The 22,220-nt window shown below is 34.4% G+C and overlaps 1 protein-coding gene across 3 annotated transcripts in view; it reads right to left on the bottom strand.

The window, feature by feature from the left end:
* Positions 1-22,220, bottom strand: part of LOC106134985 (supervillin) — a 158,041-nt gene that overhangs the window by 57,715 nt on the left and 78,106 nt on the right. For all 3 annotated transcript variants that reach the window (XM_013335139.2, XM_013335142.2, XM_013335141.2), the window contains 3 exons: positions 21,353-21,483; positions 20,448-21,005; positions 19,910-20,019 (listed from right to left, as the gene is read on the bottom strand). In XM_013335139.2, the coding sequence (XP_013190593.2) occupies positions 19,910-20,019; positions 20,448-21,005; positions 21,353-21,483 (799 nt within the window). The remainder of the gene's footprint in view (positions 1-19,909; positions 20,020-20,447; positions 21,006-21,352; positions 21,484-22,220) is intronic.

Below are 22,220 nucleotides of genomic sequence, written 5' to 3'. Positions count from 1 at the left end.
TGAGTCATCATTTTGATTCCAAGAAAATACTGTACAAGTGCATTATAGAGTGGATTACCTTTGTATTGACGTATGTTGGTAATTAAAACACAATAACCTAACTGAAGTCTCATTTGTACTTTCTCGTAACTCAAAAGGGGAAATGGGCGTGATATTTGTCGGGCAAAATGATTACATCTTGTATACGAGTATCCTTTAGTCACAATCTTGTTCTCTTTATATTGTTCATCTGTTTGATCCACTTTGTTTGTTCGTCAGTCTATTTTCCATTCAATATGGTACGGTTTCCCCAGTAGAGACTCACTGCGTGTACAAATCTGACTAACACAATCCAGGACTATTCTCCAGAGAATTGAGAATGTAATAGAGATTTACGCCAGGAGGAAGAAGAATCTTTTACTAAACAAACGAATGCTATCGTAGCGAATCGTTCCAAATAATGGTAACAAAATTTTGAAAATAAAAAACTTGCGCTATTTCCATTTCTGTTCTTAACATGACGATTTCTATTCTCATAATTATAATATTGTTGTAACATTTCCAACATATTTGAGGTGCTTCTAACAAACGCATGATCCTCCTAACGGTTTCCTGAGGACGACCGCTTCCCACAGGCCTTTTACTATTCAAGTACAACCTGTATCGGCACTAGTCCAAACGGGTGTCAGGTGAATGGGCGGTTGCGTCATTGATTTAGGTCGGTACACACGTGAAATGGAATACTTCGATGAAGACTGGTTGGTTAATTGTTAAATTTTTATAGAATCCCTTGGTAACAGAGAAACTGTAGGTTGATGAAAGCAATCATGAGGAATATAGTATTTTTTAGTGACTTAACTGTACTGCACAGTACACACAGCACCATGCACCCAGGTAATTGGATTTTGAAAAAAAAATAACTAAAATTGGAGATAAAAATAATATGTGAAAGCGGATATTTGAAAACATAATGTCGACTTTCTCATCTCTGTCAACCTACGCGACCCCGCGACTTATGACATGAGATCTTAGCATATTTTCATGATGTCGCTTTAGTTGCAACATTTTGAGACTCGTACAACGATCAAGTATAGCTAAAAAGGATTAAGTTATTCTCTTGTGAGAGGCACAAATAAACATTGTTTTAAAAATGTATGTATAATTAAGAGCAACAACAAGGAAAGTGAATTAGAACCACCAACAATCACCTTCAAAAACCAGAAATTACATTTATTTAAAAAAAACATAGAATTTATACCCAAAATTAAAACTAATGGACCGCCAAGATTCTCGGCAGACAATAATGATCGTAATATTGCCGACCGTTCACTCGAAAAACAGGTTATCAAATTCATCAAGATAATTAAGGGCACAGATAACAATTTACAATTACGACCACCGCAATACAAATAGGCAGGTAGACAGATGAACCGCGCGGAAGCGGTCCCTATCATCAGTTACAAGAGTGACTTGCTGGTTTCACTTGATGACCGGTCATGAACGGTGTTCATTACACGAAGCTTTTAATTAAAATTAAAAGTGTTTGAAATTTTAAATTTTTTTTGAAATGTTTATTCTTAAATAATGTCTCTGAATCCATCTTTTAGCTATTGCTTAACACCTCAAAAGCGAAATTTTATTACGAGTTTCGGGATTCTCATAATAGTGAAATAACTTTTGAATAATAAAACAGATCAAAGAATAATCTTATTTGTAACTGTATTAGGTATAGTCGTGATCGTGACGGCTACCATTAGAATAAATGATTTCAAGACGTAAGATGTTTTAACTTGACCTTTAAATGTAACTGTTACTGGTGGTAATGAGATTTATTGTTGTGTGAGAAAACGGCTACCAATACGGTTAATAATACGTTTAAGTATTTGAGAATTTTTTTAACATTATTTAAGCAATAGAGATAAAGTAACTCGTAAATACTCCACATAAAATATAAATTTTATCATCAATCCAACAAAAAGTAGCATTATTATGTTAGCATCCTTGAAGTTGTTTTTTTTTTAATAAAATGGACCTTGATTTTTTTAATTAAGATTAAGATGAACTTGATATGTTTGTCATAATTGGAGAAAACTAGACCGTCATCGCAAAAAGTATGTTAAATCATTTTTAAAGTTGTTTTCCTAAACAATAACTAAGGTAATATAGGTGTACCAACTTCCATTTAATCAAACCCTTTTCAGATGTAGATGGCAAAATAAGAATACCGGTTATAATAAAATATGCTCTAAATTGATACTATCGATATAATTTGAACCAGACCAGACACGTAAAATATGGACCCTTTGACCCATCACAATAGTGAAAGCTGCTTTCACATGGCAAACAACACACAGACAAAGGTACAGGCTCTTTTATTGCTGACCCGACTGTGTAGAAATTATGTGTACAATGAACAACATACTAACTGAATTAGACCGCGGTCAAATGATATATGATTTATGGTAAGAAGAATGCTGAATGTTTTATATAATAACATAGTTAACAATACAGAATTTCCATCAAATTGAGAACCCAATGCTTGTGTTGTTATTCAAACAAACGAACAACGATAATATTTTATTTCGCAAACTTTTTTACCTAATTTCAATTGAGCTTCATGTGTTGTCATTGTCATCTCAATGCAGTATCACTAGATCAACGTCCGGTAATAAAAATACAGTGATGACTTCCCATGATCAGCTATCGGGCATTATGTCATCAGTTTATCTGCTTCGATCAGTTCAAACAATGGAGGTGGATCGTTGCAATTCTATCTGCTCTCAATGCACAAACTGCATTGTCTTTCCGTGCATGCCCGGCGCTTGTTTACTCTTCTAACTTACAATCAATTGTGTTACGCTCAGTCAGATGTTAGATATTTGATTCTTCACCTCTATAAGTGGAGGAAAATCTAATACACTATTTGTAAAAAGAATTTTGATGTTAACTTTAAAGCAGTCGACTTAGGTGCAAAGTTGGTAGGTTTTATTTTCAACTTGAAACAACTGACATTTCTTTTTAGTTAGGACAAAAGCACTAACGGCTATTGTGTGACGCTTAGAGTTGTAAAATGACCGTCAGGTACCATAGTGGCGGTCTTTTATAATGACACTATCACAAATTGAAACGGGCAGCAAAATTACGGTTAAAATAAAATCTTTATGCAACATGTAAGTACAATATCGATTTCATTCTGTCTTTAGCGGAAGCCAAACTTAAGAATGCAACATTTTGGGTACAAAGCTTTGAAAATAAATGGCAAAGTTTCTTTACCTGTTGATACCAACGCACCTTGGGAATGTGCGTATGATCATCTAATGACCCTACGCTCATGTAAAGCATATTCGTTGAAACACCACAATTGGTGGGCCACCCTAATTGACCCTGTTCACACGTTTAATGTGCAAAACCGTTACATTGTCAGTATTCTGTTCTAATTTATTCCGAGTTGCTAAATCGCAGACTAATTGTTTACAAGTTGAGAAATTTTGAACTTGATAAAATTATTCTGAAGCAACAAGATTCATTTGCGAAAAACTCTCGATGACTTGTTGCAATTTACTTTTAAACATTTTGAAACAGCAACAAGAATTTACAAAATAATGCATATAAAAGCAGGTTTATTTTGCAATTAAAAGTGTTGGTTTTGATTTGAGAATCATAATAATTTCTATACTTAAAACTGATAATAGCGTAAAGTAGATAACGGTTATCGAGTTTTTGCCGATAATACCTACAAAAACTAAAAATTCTTATGTCGATATCGATCATATGAAGGTAGCTTTTTCTTTTGGCTTTACTACTGTTGGAACCATAATAAAAATAATCTTACCAATAACAAATATATGGCCTTATATAGGTATATTTCATTGATTTGGATAAATAAAATGCACAAAAAATTATTTTGTACTGAGATCTACAAGACTTCATTGAATTTATTTTCTTACATACATACATACATACATAAAATCACGCCTCTTTCCCGGAGGGGTAGGCAGAGACTACCTCTTTCCACTTGCCACGATCTCTGCATACTTCTTTCGCTTCGTCCACATTCATAACTCTCTTCATACAAGCTCGGCGGTTTCGGGTACTTTTGACCTGACCCTTTACCAGGACGTCCTTAATTTGATCAAGATACGTTCGTCTAGGTCTTCCCACTCCGACCTTTCCCTCCACACTCTCCTTGTATATCTGCTTAGTCAACCTGCTTTCATTCATCCTCTCCACATGACCGAACCTTAATGAAATTATTTTATATTTTATGATTATTACTTTGAAAAAGTCATTCAACATTACACGGAAGCAAACAATGAGAATTAATAATCAAGTACACTGTAGAAGGGTCTACATAGATAAAACTCAAACTCAAATACTCCTTTAAAACTCCTTCAAAACTGTTAAAGAAGAGAAACTCAATGAATCATTTGACTGCTTAATGAACGAACTCAAGATTGCAAACAATATCTTTGTGACGTAAAGTCAAGCTGTTGATACAAGTTTCAAAATCAAAAATATTACACACTTGATTAAACACGATATAATGAGCACGTTCTACGCATATTGGTGTTACTGTGCTGGTTTTCGTGTTACGTAGTATATGTTGTATTGTACATCGTATGAAACAATTTGAAATAAGATGCAAATAAACGGTAAAAAAATATATTGTCATCAGGTACTGAACACTTTAAAACAGAAGGAAAAAAAAAGGTCAAGTAGTTGCTTCCAGTGTTTTAGAAAATACTGTACAATCAAGAGTTCAAATTAAATTCTAATCCTTTTAATAAGAGCTGTATCGTAAAAATACTTCTTTCACTATGTATTTAGGTTAACATGACGTACGTACCTATACGTACACTGTTTGCAATACATATTAAATATCTCAACAGACCGAGACATACGCACGACGACGCAATACATAAAGTAGCTACAATAGACTTTTTATTGCATTGAAACGAAATACACCTACTACATCTAGAGTATGGCCGCTTAAAATGAAAAATACCATAAATTTCAGTTCCCTTAGATATTTAAAAATATCCTCTATTTGAACACACCCTTCATGGTATCATCATAAGGAAGCTACATGTCAAACTTCAAATCTCTAGACACAGCTGTTCAGACCGTGTATGATATGATATGCCAGTCAAACGACTACGAGTATGTCAGACCACCCGTATCCAAAAAGTATTTTCAGACATCAATCTCACTCCATCATAGACTGAAAATGGAAACAATTCCAAAATAACCACGCCCACCCTAACAATACTTATCAATCAGCGCGCCCAGAATAGTGGTCCCGGAAGCGGGCCCTGGGGCGCGCCTTAATTGCCGTGACAAAAACGAGACGCTCATTATCCTAAATTTGGTTGCACACCTAACTGGCTAATGGGTTTAGACACTTAAGACTAGTTTGAGGAAGACATCTTTGTCTAAAAAAAGTCTATTTTGTTATTTTTGGGTATTGACGGTCTCTGTGGCGCAGCGGTAGTACGCTTGTCTGTGACATTGGAGGTCCCGGGTTCGAATTCCGGCCAGGGCATGATGAGAAAAGAACTTTCTCTGATTGGTTTGGGTCTTGGATGTTTATCTAAATTAGTATTTATTATAAAATATGGTAACGTTGAGTTAGTATCTCGTAACACAAGTCTCAAAGAACTTACTTCAAGGCTAACTCAATCAGTGTAGGTAATTTGCCAAAAAAAAAAAATTTAAAAATAAAATTATTTAAACATCAGTATTTCTTTAAAATACCGCCTTTTTTTCTTTTGTTACTGACTACATTACAGGTTAGGTGATAGATTCATTTGTCGCAACGCACAAAATTTAGTTGCTATTACTTACCGTTTGCCATACAGATAATTATCATAACTTAGACCTCTTGGGAAAGGATTTTTGGAAATACATAAACGATGAAATAACCAAAAGCTGTGGCCAGAGCTTTCGACACATTGCCATATTAATAAAGTATGTATATAAACATCATAATATCACTTTCTTGATAACTACCAATGTTGAAATATCTAATATCATAGACTTACTACGATAATTATACATTACAAAACCGGTGCATCTCATTTCAGATGCAGATGTCCACTTGTATATTCATAGCTGGAGAGCCTCGGTACTTCAGAGTTCACACAAGAGTCTGCATCGTGTTTCATTTCAAGTGCATTTCCTAATAACTTGAACGCTTATAAGTAGTGATACAATTAGTAGATTTAATTGAGGTTAGATAGTCCACCAAAATAACAGGCCATCAACAATTTAATGTAAGTATACAAACAAAATTAATGAATCATGCACTGAAGTTATTTAGGCAAAACTAAAGAAAAATTATCAAAATACTTATACTCATGGTTCATTAACAAGCAATATCTATAATTGAGAGAACTGCCAAATAAAAGATAAAACAAGTACCTGTTTAAACTATCGAGTACCTTAATATTCATAAGCAATAATGCCAAAACTGTTTTACTTCGTACGAAAAAAAAGTAAATTGCAGCCGCAGGGTGGAATGAAGAGAGATAAACGTAATATTGAAGATTGAGTCGAAATGACAACAGTAAGACACATCAAGGTTGTAATAAATATTATCGCTGAGCGAGTCAAGCTCGAAAACGTGACTGAACCAAGCGTGGATCATTATAGAGCACCCCATGACTAAGGGGCAGAAATACTAACATTCCATCATATATTGCAAAATAATGTAACGATAAAATAGTAGCACGTGTGAAAACAACTGTTGAATAATATGTTATGAATCAACTGTAAATTTAAGGACCAATAAGACTTTATTATACTATTTGCTTTATCATTCTAATAACAAAAAAAAAAAACTAGGTTTAGGGAAATGCCGACAGTTGCATGAATGACCATACGTCTAAATAATTATAAAAATCCCTCGCTCATCTTTGCGTGAAACAATAAATTTATGTCAAATTTCCCTTTTATCGGTCACCTTTTCCATAAAACACTTTCTTAGACAGACGAAAATACAACGGTTTCTGGAATACAAACGAAGAAGGAGAAACTGCGCACAAGTTAAACATCTTTGACCTCAATGCGTTAGAAATTACAAACGTGCGTTGAATCAAAACTGATTTTTATTCGAAATTAACCAAACGTTTCCAAGAATTATTACTTCATTTGCCCCGACACTTTCGACTATCACAATGCAATTACTGTTACCGTTAATTATCGAATCTCTGAGATAATTTGACATAACAGTTACAAAGAAATCTTGAATTCCTTGAATGTCTTGCGACAATCTTTTATCTACTTTATCGTTACTTAATTTATCACCGTTTTACAACTAGGCAAAAAAAAAAAAAAATCTATTACCATCTTATGACCATAAAGAACTAAGGAATCGTCAAGTTCAGAGGATTAGAAAGAAAACAATGTTACCGGTTCCTGACACAACTGTAGATAGTGAAAGTCCTTGCTCTTACTCAACGTCGCGTGACACACAATATGATAAGATTCATATTGTTATGGTTATTAGTTTTACAAGCTGTGAGATATGATAAATATGAATGTAATAATGTACAAGCTTTCGAAACCAGGTTTCGTAGTAGGTGCAACTGGAATTAAGTATAATATGAAATCGAAATGTTTTTATATAGTACACCAGCTGTTTAATTTTGAATTAAACAATCAAAAAAAATTCTTTGTTTAGTTTATTTAAGTTGATTTTTAAGACAATTTCAAACAAACACTTTTTATGACCATTCTGTAGGAAATAAACAATAGTGTAAGATTAGAAAACCTTTAATGATATGAAAACGATACAATTATTACACCGACGATTTTCATTGCATTTTGCTCTAGAGTGAAAAAAAGAAAAATAATAATAATAAATAGAAAATTGTTTGTCATATTATTTACGTTCATAATTTACCTCAAATCGATAATGAAGCAACAGTCATGCGTACGGTTGATAGGTTGATAACAATCGTACACGTGATCATAATAAATTACAAGTAATATTGATCGAAGTAGCAATAACAACTAGATAATTTATTCAAATCGTCTAATCACATAGCATTTGTAAGATTATTGACCACAAATATCATCTACGTGGGGAAGATGATGATATTGATTTAAATTGAAACAACATTAATCTTCCGATTATAATTTTATGAGCTGTGAATTCTAAGAAGTACCTAAGTTTGATGACCTCGTCTTCATAGAAAAAGATGTCCGAAACGTCCTTGTACTGTTACATGAGCGAAATCTTATTATCAATAAAACATTGTGTCATAATCTTAAAAGTAAACCGATCGAGTTTGACGACCTCGCCTCCATTGAGAGAGGGTAACGCACCCCTCAAGTTCACAGTCGGGGATGGCTAGACGGTGGGTACAAAGCTTGAGCGCACAGATAATACTAACAACAAAGCTGCAAATGTTGGGGACAAATTGAAAATTGATTTGTGCACAGACGTAAAATTTGACATAACATATTATAAAAAGAAGCGATAGGTAATTGAAAATTTTTTTGTTAAGTAACACAGTATTTTTATTTTTTTTTTAGAAAATTGTTGATACACATTCTTGTCAACAAAATTACTCAAAATTATTAATATAACGTACTGTTAAACTGTTCAACGTGAAAATGCATAAAGCATGTAAACAAGAGGAAAACGGAAACTACAATGTAAATAACAAAGATACACAATACTCACTATAATACAACAATGCAGTTGAAGATGCAGCAAAATCACCTGATACTATAGTCAAACAAGGAAATCCATTGCACACAGCACTTGTAAGGTGAACTTATTTGCGGTTTCCACAGTGCACCATTGAGATCACTAAACAAAATCAGTCTTATAATAGATATTGCAATTAGTTATTGCACTGTAATTTTGCCGAGCTCTATCATAGGAGGTCGCGGGACGTTTTCGGGATATCGATCTGGGTCTTCGCGCGGTGCAGTCCTTATTTAACCTCCCGCCTCATCGCTTGCCACTTCTGTGAATTGTCATAGATCTGTTAGGATCTCTTTTGTCACTTTTTTTGTGTGAAGAGTTTTTGTTAGTGGCACGAAAGGCAACGATCAGCTGTTTGTATCTCCAAGCGCATGACACGAGCGTGCGGGTGAACCGCGCGCGACCGACTGGCTCGGCCGACCTGCGGCCGTATCTCCCCGCGGCGTCTCAACGGCCCGTTACCTACACATGGACTTACTACGAAGCTATGTAAACAAACAACGCGCTCGAGTAGTCATACTTCTTTACAAACAGTTTTTATATACTGATGAGTACCATTATGACATCACTCAGTCTCAGAGAATTTAAGGTATGTTTTTTTTTTTAATAAGAATACCTAAGAAAATTTTGTCTTCATCGCTAGAAACTTCACTCGAAGCAGAGTGTAACCCAGGGCTAAAGACGGACCAGTTACATAAAAAATGTATTGCATAGCTGCAGGGCTACGGTGTCGAAATGGAAGTCGAGCATTCGTATAACGGACAATACAGAAATTATGACAAAACTGGTCGGCCCAGGAACAATGGCGAACAATACCCAAATCTCATGGCTTCCGAAAGCGGTCGCAATACTTTGTGCCACATTCTATGACACTACACTATTGTGATACTTACATTGCAACAGAAAAAAAATTAGTACTTACCTACGTATTTGGATGACACAGAAACAAAACAATGATATAGGTTGTTTTTGGTGACAACCCTAAAAACCAAGATACCTTTTCTGTACTGACTAATATTAGGAGCCTAATCGTCCTATAATAGGATTTTGGTCTTTTAATATTATTTTTACACAATTAAACAATATTCATGTATGCACATTTCGTAATATCGCACATAACTTTAAGTAAATGTAATACTAAAATAACTTGGATAAACACGGCTTGTTAAATATTATGAGCAATGAATAAACAATGAAGATGTTCTTAAAGGGTTATCATTAAAGACCAGTTGTCTAGAACAATACACAATGGGCAAGTATAAATTGAATAATGTTTAATTAATAATTATAATTAACGAACAATAAATTCTGATAGTTTGAGAATAGATGAGATGAATTATTTGAGTCAACATTGAATTACATAAAGAATTATATACAGGCACTAGTCTTAACATTTGTGAATGTAGGTTAGGACATATAAATTTATCATCAAGCAGGAGGAACACATTGTGTAATGGATCCATCTGCCGTTTGCTCTATTCACTAACTGAACTTTGAACATCGCGTTCTGTTTCTATTGGCCACGTGCGATTGCAATATAAAGGAAGCCTTTAAATACCAAAAGGTTGGCATTTCCATCGACACTCCGTAAAATTTATTCATCTTGGTAATCATCTATAATTGGCCGGCAAAGATCCGATCAATAATGAACTGGAATATTTTAGTGCACTCGAAGCTATTGTGTTGGTAAATGAGCATTAAAAAGAGAGAAAAAATAGAAGAGTCGTGACCGTGGTTCAGGAAACGTGGGAAAATGCGTGGGTACGGCGAGAAGCGACACGATCGACTTTTTATTGACGTTCGGTAAATCTGGAATCCTTAATAGGGATAACATGCGCACATCCATTCCCATACCCTTTTTTTCACTTAAGATAAAAAAAACGTGGATAATGCCCGGGAAGTTGGAACTAATGTGGTGTCGCTTTTTTCCCTTTGAGACAATATTTTACGATCATTTAAACTTACATAAAAACAGCATCGAGCGTAACATACCTGGAACAAAAAGAATTACGTAATTCAATACACAGCACATGTTACGGCGATAAAGTTTTAAATAAGAATCAGTACATTTCGGTTGTAGAAATGGTTCCATCGGCCACGGATAATATCCGAGAAACATTAACCTACATCCGAATCGTAACTCATTGCGTTAGAGTTCTCAGCGAAATCAGTGCACCGTGAGTTCGCATTAATACGTACATTCTGATGAAACCGAAAGTCGTAAATCCGATGTATTTAATAGCACTTACGGCCGCAGAACATAAATGCCTCGTTTTTAGGCGCGTTGATGTAATAGTGGAAATCAACGGTTGACAGGACGATTACTTGTAAGCCGCTTTGACAAAGAGATTTCATTGGACGAAGGTGTAAAAACTGATGCGAAAATTGTCGTGAAATTGCGATAAATTGGACGTTATTGTCAACGAAACGTTGTATTTGCATGCTTCAATTACATTTGAGATTAGAGGAAATACTACTACATTTAAATGTATGGGAGTTAAACGTGAATAATGAGTGTGTCTAGACAAGGGTTTGGGCTACGTATACTTTTACATATACGTATATCAAGAACGTGATCTGGAAATTGTCCTTTTTGTTCTATGATAATGAAACCAGTCTAGACCAAGTCTAGACGATTCTAGCTTAAGACCAACTGGTCAATCGATTTAGCGTTGCAAACTTTTAGTGTTTTAAAAAGTATTACAAATTAGTTTTGTTTTAGTTGTTTCTAAATAAGATTCTTAACAACTTTTTAAGGTTTATTTTTACAATTTCATATACTATGAAAAAAATATTTTGTTATATCAATTTAACGATATTGAAATACGAAACAAATACCATAAGCACACGAGAAAAATTACTTATACTTAATGGCTTAGGATTATTTATATGGCCCTTTTCTACAATTGATTATGGTCATATCGGAAGACGTAGTTAAGACTAATGCGGTAACCTTTTATGAGGTAGATACATACTAAGTTTATTTATAGAAATAACCAGCTAATGACCGCAATTTTGTACAGACATATTATAGAAGTATTTTATCATAAATCTCAACGGTACAATAAGTTTTCTGTGTGATGAAAAATATGTCTTTCTCAGTACTGCTTAAAGTGGTAAGCTAAGCTAGTAATAATAACAATTTTATGTGTTCTGGTAGCTAGAAAATATTAAGAATAGGTACTTTATTCCAAGCTGTATTCTACCCGTGTAATAAATTTCATCAAAATCTGTCCACTAGATTTGGCGTGAAAGAGTAACAAAAACACATCCTCACATCCTTACAAAACTGTTTACTTTCTAATTCAAGAATTAAAATATAAGAAGGATGCACTAATTTTTTTAAAAGTATCTGTAGTACCTACTAGCGAATAAATTTGCGATTTTGCTGTAGGCGATGGGCTAACAACCTGTTTCTATTCGAATCTAAATTCCGTCACTAAGCTATATAGCTGAACGCGGCCTTTCAGTCTTTCCCTTGCGGGGTAGATAGAGCCAATAGTCTTGATATAGACGTAATTTTATTTGTTTGTATACAGCTGAAGTAATGGCAATGGCAGTAACCTCTGAACAAAGCTCTCGCCTCACTAACTAGAACTTCCGACGAGTTTAACGACATGATTGCTTTGAGCAATTTCATGCATTTTGAAAATATACTTTCTTGTCCCTTGTATTTGCGGTATACCTACTAACTGGGAACTATCCAATAACAATAATATTAAATTATACATGATGTATCAGATTTGATATTTAAACATTTAGAAACTTTAGAATGGCATTGGAATAATTGATAGTTGCTATATCCAATATCGTTGCAAACGTCTTTACTTTGACGTGTCCATTTATACATAACTCTTCTTCCTGGCCTTGGCCCCAGTTGCATCCACACCACTTCCGTGGGGAGCCTCGGGTTACGCCTTGACCATGGATCCTGGTTTGGGTGAGTCAGGTTTCAACACGAAGCGACTCCAATCCACAGCAAAGGAAGGTCAGATGGACCTTCCTTTGTTGGGGAACCTAACCCGTATTGGATCGATCACGGTTACATATCCAGTTGTCCCTCAACGTAAGAGAATAGTTTACTATTCAAACTAATGTACATTACATACATAACTTCCAATTGGTAACATGGCCGACGTAGGATTTGAACCTTTAGAATTCACAAATACATCTTCAATATCTTTAACGGAAATTATCAAACAAAACTAGTACAAAACAAATGTTTGGTAGGTAACAATTTATTTATATTAGTAAACGAGAACGCGTCGGTTTGTGGGGCACTCGTGCGCATATCGGCGCCGGCGGCGCCTATTGTAGTGGCTTGCACTATTGTGTAACCATTAATTGAGTTTGAGTGTAGGTACGTTTAGTACTGTTATATATTCTATGGTGTAAGTACGAGAACGTTAGCTATTCCAGCTGAACTGAACAAAAACTTGGTGTCCTTGTAAAATAAATATTTTTAAATGATATCAAAGAAAAAATATCATATTTATAATAAGAATATAAGGGAAAAATTTAAAAAAAAATTATATCCCATGGATGTCGTTAAAGGCTACTAAGGGTTATGAACTTAGGATTCCTATTAGGCGATGGGCTATTATCCTGTCACTATTTGAATTTCAATTTCATCATGAAGCCAAAGTACTGACGGTGACCGTTCAGTCGTTGTGAAACTATTGGCTCTGTCTTATCCGTATATACGTATGTATGGTTTATTTTAAATTATATATAAAAAAAATCAAAAGGAAGCCATGCTGATGTTTTGAACGGTCTTTCAATGAAGAATCAAGTATGAGAGAAAAGAGCTTTAAAATACGCAAGCTCTTAAAACGCAGACGCTTATAAATTAAAGAATGTTTCTAACCATTGATATGACACAATTCTTTTCTACAGACACACTCAATTCAACATGATGACAACTGCATAAAATTATAGACAAGGTGTTAATTCAATCAATTTAATAATACTCAAATCGCGCATTAAATATTTTTAAGTCGCGGAAAGCCAGTAAGCTATTACTAGTATTGCGTAATGGTATAACATGATATATGGTTGAAAAGCGTTGAACTAGTTCGGAAACATGCCGGAAAGTGTATCAAAAACCGGAAAACGAAGACAAAACCTACTTTGTTATTGATATACAATTTATATGTGCGCTATGAAAATTATATTGGTAGGATATCCGGTAGGCAATTCAAAGTTCTTAAAAACTGAATTGCAATGATTTAACATCTTTTTTAAATAAACTTAATGTTATGATCATATTATACATATTAGTTAAGCCTTTTGATTTGATTATTGACGTTCGCGGGGCAACAAAATCGGTTAAGTAGCTATGCACAATTTTATGTTTTGTCATATTTTTTTAAGGGTAAGGGTATTTTATTCTATAGTCCGTTTCAAAAACGTTTATTTCTTCTGAATTCTAACAAAAGATTCCGCCAGACAATCGACAAACTCACTGATGTAGGTCATTACAACGCAGAAAAGTAAACAAACAAACATACATACATATCGACCTATTTCCACAGTCATGTTATTGATGAGACATGTCATACAAGTGAAAGCTTGTCCATTAGTGTCAATGCATACTCGTACAATATGGAAGTAATGAGGCTTTTTAATTTATCCTACACGTCATTAGAAATTCCGCGTCTAATCGATTATGGCATCTATGGTTTGATAGATTGCGTCCGCGCTTGACTTTCAGAACTAAGTATGGGGAACTTCATAGATACTTGTAATACCTATTACGCAAAAATTTCGAGTTCATATGATATTGAACAAGAACATAATCGGATCTACATGTATTGTATGTATATGCAATTTCCTTTGCATTACCCTTCAAATTTCTAATGAAACGACTTATAAAAACAGGAGGGAAAAATTAAAATTTCTAAATTGAGCTATTTGGCTCTGCGTTAATATGTTTCATATATAGTAAATGTTACCGATGTTTTTATTTTTCTCTTATTGAAAAATATTACAGAATAATTATATTCACGAAATATACAAAAAAAAATCAAGAATAAATACTATGAATTGAATATTTCTTTAAAATGACTGAAGTCGTGATGTTAAGATTTTTCTATGTGAGTTAGTTTTGGAGGTCATGATATACAATAAAATAAAATAAAAACTTAGACCTCGAGATAATAATATAAGCTCATTCTAAATTGCTCAATACATTACTACCAGGAACACAAAAGAGACTTTTTAGTGCATTTTTTGTATATTCTTAAAAACTGGACCCGAAGGCAATACAGTCGCGCCTCACAACCATGAAACATTACAAAGATAAGTGCAGACAATTGTTACAACATACTTAATTCATGTAAAGATACAATATACTTTAACCAAGTCAAAAAAGGATAGTTAAAGCATGTTGCTAATTGATTGTAATGAGTAAAAGACTTGGAATGATTAAGAAACATAGAAGTATATTACAGAATAGTCAACGTTATGTTTGAGTGTGATTTTATTGCACTTGGTCCAGTTTCATACAATTTGTTTTTTTTTATTTTCTTTTTTTTTCATACCGGACAAATAACACAGATTAAGTTAGCCTCGGGATTCGAACCCGATGTCGATAAATTAATTATAGCTTAGCAAAAAATAGAGAAGACTATCATATTTTGATTGAGTTTCATATTATAAATGCCAAAGTCACGGCTGGATGTATTTATTTAGATTTTTATTTCTGAAAATAATCACGGATGCGAAAAACTAGTGGACGATAAGATCTAACCAATATTATGCATAGTAGGTGACGTACTTTTAACAACTCGTTTCTATCCAAACGAAGACTGGTTTCAGTTTGTTTGTGGATGAGTCATGGACCAGATTTGGCTTAACGACTTAACATTTATAAAGACATCGTGAGAGTGGGTTAGATAATATCTATTTGCATACATCTTGCCATTTTGCATATCCTATATCTCAGTAGGGCATGAAATTTCCTGATGAGTAAGAAGAACAAAAATAAGAATAAAAAACATACACACAAAGTCACGCCTATATCCTTTGCGGGGTAGACAGAGCCAACAGTCTCGAAAAGACTGACAGGCCACATTCAGCTGTTTGGCATAATGATAGAATTGAGATAATAAACGAGGCACCAAATATATACTGATTTAAATTTAGTTTGATTTTTTAAAACCATTAGGATTAGATTCTATAATAAGAAACTAATTAAATTCGAAACAAAAAACGTTAGCGTTGCATGCAAAATATAAACCAGACTTATTTGGAATTATGTGTGGTTAAATCAACAAATTTTCACGGCCCCGTTGGTGAAGTAACAATGTCCTGGGTTTGAGTCCAATTTTTAGTCAAGGCATGATGGACTGATGATTAGATAACCGATAGAATTGAGAATCAGAGATACCAGATGCAAACCGATCTTCTTAAAAGAAAATCTCGATTTCGCCATTTCATCGATTGAGTTTTACAATCTGGGTGTGAGCAGAAGCTGTTGGCACACTAAACTTCACTTGGCTTCTTATTAAGGCCATCATTATTTTTTTTAACCTTAACTACATTTATTTTTAACTTCAGTAATTTATATTTAATTCTTTGTGTACTTGACCCGCAGTCTGTTTCACCATACATGGCGGAATCTTTGCTTCCTAGTCATTTTGCAAGGAAAAAAAAGATATAGCTAACGCTAACTTTAAACCTTATCTCATTTATAATAAGTAATGTTTTCAACTGAATATATTTAATCACCATTTTGGACTATCATTCAAGCGATTCTTTGCTTTGTTTCGTGATAACAATAGTGCGTTTATTTCGTAATTTATCTAAAAAAGGTTATAACGCTCGTTTATCAATGTAGTTTACATCACACTGTGAAGAGTTAATAGGCATTATTTGTACTTGTGTATACCACCTTAGACCTCGTCTTGCTTAAAGTCAGGTAAATTGATGAATAGGGATGATGACAAGGTCTTAAAACAATATTAATTAGTTAATAACATGATAGAATACAAGTAATTAAATACGTTAAGTGAATTTTTAGTTTTATTTTCGACGCCCTATATGTTTTATATTCTTTCAAAGTACGATGGGAAAGTCCATTTAAAAAATTTAAAATTATTAATAACAACTATGCCAGGAGTGAATAAACAAAAATATGGAATAACTTTTATTAATACAACATAGCCATAGACGCAACAAATAAGGTAGCTGCCATACAAATAAAGTTAATGACACGAACAAGATACTCAGATGTGACGTCACACTTGAGTAGCGTTTTGTAAGAGGCGTTTTGGACGAGTCCAAATTATGTGTTATGTTACTTCGTATATCTCAGGTAGATTATTGTTTATTGGTGCCATTATTTGACCAATTTTTTAGGTGTTGTGAAACTATATTAAAACAAAAACAAAAAAAAAATTGTCATCATGCCTTTTATGTATATCGAAGGCCGGAATACGGCTCATATTAAATAGCTTTTCCTTCCTTTAACTCTATTGCAGATCTTTGCCCTTTCTATCCAACCAGTAAAACATCTCAGAATACAAAAGAAAATATCTGTATTAAGATTTATATTGACACTCGCATATTCGATGCGATACACCCCACCACGCATGACATAGTGAACCGTAAATGATGGTATTACTTAGCACTGGTAGTTGCTATGGTCGGTTTAGTTTTACGGGAAGTCATTAGCAGAACGCCATTAAAGACTGGCCATTGTGTAATTCCTCACATATGGCCGAGATATAACGGTTGTTAAGGCGATGTTCGCACGATCCAGATTATATTTTCTTCATAATAAACAGAATATCTCATTTATAATCAGTAATGTTTTCAACTGAATATATTTAAGCACCATTTTGGGCTATCATTCAAGCGATTATTTGCTTTGTTTCGTGATAACAATAGTGCGTTCATTTCATAATTTATCTACCTAAAAAAGGTTATAACGCTCGTTTATCAATGTAGTTTACATCACGCTGTGAAGTGTTAATAGGCATTATTTGTACTTGTGTATACAACCTAAGACCTTGTCTTGGTTACAATCAGGTAAATTGAAGAATAGGGATGATGACAAGGTCTTAAAACAATATTAATTAGTTAATAACATGATAGAATACAAGTAATTAAATACGTTAAGTGAATTTTTAGTTTTAATTTCGACGCCCTATATGTTTTATATTCATTCAAAGTACGATGGGAAAGTCCATTTAAAAATTTAAAATTATTAAAAATAACTATGTCAGGAGTTAATAAACAAAAATATGGAATAATTTTATTAAGACAACATAGCCATAGACGCAATAATTAAGGTAGCTGCCATACAAATAAAGTTCATGACACGAACAAGATACTCAGATGTGACGTGACACTTGAGTAGCGTTTTGTAAGAGGCGTTTTGGACGAGTCCAAATAATGTGTTATGTTACTTCGTATATCTCAGACCACTTTTTTAGTTGTTGTGAAACTATACATATTAACACCAAAACAAAAAAAAATTGTCATCATGCCTTTTATGTATATCGAAGGCCGAAATAGGGCTTATATTAAATAGGTTTTCCTTCCTTTAAATCTATTGTAGATGTTTCCCTTTCTATCCAACCAGTAAAACATCTCAGAATACAAAAGAAAATATCTGTATTAAGATTTATATTGACACTCGCTTATTTCATGCGATACACCCCACCACGCATGACATAGTGAACCGTAAATGATGGTATTACTTAGCACTGGTAGTTGCTATGGTCGGTTTAGTTTTACGGGAAGTCATTAGCAGAACGCCATTAAAGACTGGCCATTGTGTAATTCCTCACATGTGGCCGAGATATAACGGTTGTTAAGGCGATGTTCGCACGATCCAGATTATATTTTCTTCATAATAAACAGAACAGTAGAGTATTAATAAAATGACGTACAGTTTATAAATAAAAGATAAAAAATTACGGTTAAACCTCTTGTTTCTAATTTTGTCTAATAATTTTATTTTACATACATACATACATAAAATCACGCCTCTTTCCCGGAGGGGTAGGCAGAGACTACATTTTTCCACTTGCCACGATCTCTGCATACTTCCTTCGCTTCATCCACATTCATAACTCTCTTCATGCAAGCTCGGCGGTTTCGGGTACATTCATTTTATTTTACTTAAGGTAAATAGAAAATAACTTATATTGTCCGAATCTTCCATTACTAAATTTTTGTGTAACGTTACGTTAATGTTACATTTCCCGGCTACGTACAATGCCTTAAGTCAGCGCGAAAAATTTCACGGAAATGACTATGATCATTACAAGAACATAGTATCTATTCTTCAGTTACGGCAACGGGCCCAATACAAAGACGTGGTCAAAATTGATTTTACGGAGAGGCCTACCAACCGACTAATAAAAGTGAAATGAGTTTCGCAACGAAAAATCTGCGTGTCACATTTAACGCACCGGTAGCTAAGTTCTCCCGAGTAATTGACAACTTTCTTTAACCCGTGAACGGTTTAGAAACTGTATTGGTTAGTGGATTGATTTGATATTCACCGAAGCGCAATCTCGATTATGTCGGAGATAGCGCCCCTCGGTGCGGTTTGCGGGAGAAATTAAATTAGCTGTAGGTGCATTTGTAGAGACAATCGTAATGAAATTCGAAAAGTTGATATTGTAATCTTCTTTTTATCTTAAGAAACATTTTTTTTTTCGGAAAGTCTCCTCAATTCCAACCGATAAAAAATATAAGGATTGAAATAAAACCAGTTAGTGTATGTAGAATTTCTTAATCTCATTAAAGTAATGATGAAAATCAAGTTGAAGTATGCTATTGCGACCCTGGAGCTAAACCTATCTATAGCGGAACAATCCTTTCTTTTATTGCCCAACTGCGCTGAAATGAGTGTAAGCCTCGCTAACAACTGATTACCCTCTCTGTAGTCTGTCTTTGTCTTTAAGTAAGGGCGACGAAGATTGATATCATTATTTTTAATTATTTTTTTTATGAAAAAGTGTTATGGCTTTTATCACAATATTTTCTCTCAATTTCGGTATGTCACTAAGAAGCATCCTCCGCCGCACAGGTTTAGGAACAGGAGTCCGCTTTTCGACACGCGAATAGTATTTTTTTTTTTATTCTTTTTGAAACTTTTGAAGTAGACAAATGTACCTTGGCCTTTTACGACATTCATAAAATGTGTATAGGTACTGTTGGTGTGTCAAATAAATTAATTTAAAAAATAAAACTGACCTGTGTCGCCCTCTAGTGTTGATGTGTCGCACCTCTCGCCCGCCGGAGCTCTCCCCGTCGCTACCGGAGCCGGGTACTTCCATCGTGTGTATAGACATTGACTTGCTCACCTGAAATGTTCTCTCGAGTTATTTGTGACTCTATATTTTATCATTTTGTTTCATTTTATTATTTGCATTAACCGTCTCTTTTCATCTGCGAGAAATAAACACATTAACTATAATAAAAACTATACATATTGCTCAATCATTCTATTCGATTATAAGAATAGACGGTAAAAGATTCCGATTATTTTCGGAATCAGACGGTACCATGATCTTGGCTGTTAAGCCATATTCGACTATCGATGAATATAATTTTACACAGGCGGTTTTACCCTATTAGTAAGCACTTCTTATAGTGGTGAATCACTCGACAAATAATGAATTGAATCCCATTAACACTGTTCTAATATATCAATATTTCTTCTGCCTATATTAAATTTTTTTGTTTAGTTTACAATTCTTTTCTCGTCATTTAAATACACGTCCATACTCACGGGTGGAATGTATCTCCTCACAGCCGCCGCCAACTCATCAATACTCTTCTCCTTCTTAGGCTCCACACCGAAGAACTTCTCCTTCGCCGCCTGATTCAAAGCAGATATATTCAAAACCTGAGGCGGTTTCTCTTCAACCTGTTGAACTTTCTCAGCCGGCCTCCTCAACTTCCCCAACTGTATAGGCTCATCCAACTTCTTTATAAACCTCCTATATCGGGTACTATCATCTTCTTTTTTCTCCTCAGTCGGTTTCCTTCCCAATTTCCCCAATAAAGGCTTCATTTCTGGATTCTTCACTTGATTCAAACGCTCCTTCAACTCATTCGCTCCTGGTAGCGGAATCTTTCTAGGATACTGATCTTGTAGTCGGGTCAAGTCAGAATCGGTTCTTGACGATTTGAGTTTGTTGTTTTTGCGCTGGAACCTCCTTGGTTTGGGTCCGGGAATCTCGTCGGAGCTGTCTGATGAGGAACAGCTCTTCTCTGATGATGAAACGCTGGACGCGGAGGCGGATTCGTCGTCGGACGAGCTGTCGATACCCTCGTCTTTAAGACCCTGGAAATAAAAACAATTGTTATTTGTTTAAACTTTGCACCAAAAAATAATTTGGCTAACCAAAAGTTAAAGGACATAATGTCAATGACATTATGTCCTTTAACTTTTAGTTAAAGTGTTTTAGCAGGCTGAACCTATTTGTGACGTCTTTTTCTCATTATTGCGTGTATGTAAGAGCGACCAATAATCAGGGCTCCTACTCAGGGGAACCTAAAAAACGCCGGGATGATTATCATTCCTTACAAAAAGTGTATGCGATGCAAAGGCCTGATAAAACTCATTGCTTAATGTCGCAATCTCAAAGATAAGAATGCAAATATAAAAAAAACATAAAACATTCAACCTACCTCTGAGCTCTCTCCCTTCGCCAAGATCTTAGGCTTAGGCGGCACCACAGTGGACCCTGACTTCAGAATCCCCCTAACTTCAGGCGTGATCATCCTCTGTGAGCGTTCTGCTGGCGAATCATCGTCCAGGTCTGAAATATGGAGATTGCAATGTAATTCGTGTAATAGTGGGGATGTTGCATGCTAAGCTCCCATATTGAAAGCGTGGTTAGAATAGATAGGGAATAATATAAGGCTATAGGAATACTAAGTACAAGTGAATGTAACATCGCAATAAAAAACTGTTACATTATCTTAGAAAATTTTGGTTTCATCCTGAATCTTAATGCCGCGATTTATTTAGATCAGCTTTAAGACATCGCATAAAATTGCATATGGTAAAAGGCGAAAACGATTCATTCGTATACTTTTCAAGGCATTTCTAAAGTCTTACATTATTTCGATTTCTATAGTTAGGGTTTATCGCAGAGAAAAAGTATGGCGGTTCCTGGGTCAGCCATTACCAAATTATCTAAAGTTATGCGGCGATAGGTGTAGCTCGCTATTGCATAACATTTTGTTTTTAATACTTTATTCAACTTATCAATGAATTGAATTTATTTATTAAAAAAAAATTGATACAAGGTTCAGATGTCAAATACCTACCCAAAGTCTACCTTTAATTTTTGCTAATATAAATAAAAATACTGTCCCCGTATAAAACATACCAATGATCGTAACAAAAGATTTTTCATTTAATTTAGTCTTGTTCTGTAGTTTAAAAACGGTAAGAAATGTTCCGCCTAAAAGTTTAGGTACTAATCCCAAAATATACATGACATACGATCTCAAGACGATCGATCGAGACGCTCACGACGATCTTATGACT

Source organism: Amyelois transitella, chromosome 11 (assembly GCF_032362555.1).
Source record: "Amyelois transitella isolate CPQ chromosome 11, ilAmyTran1.1, whole genome shotgun sequence".
Lineage (NCBI taxonomy): Eukaryota > Metazoa > Arthropoda > Insecta > Lepidoptera > Pyralidae > Amyelois > Amyelois transitella.
This window is presented reverse-complemented; position numbering and strand designations above follow the sequence as displayed.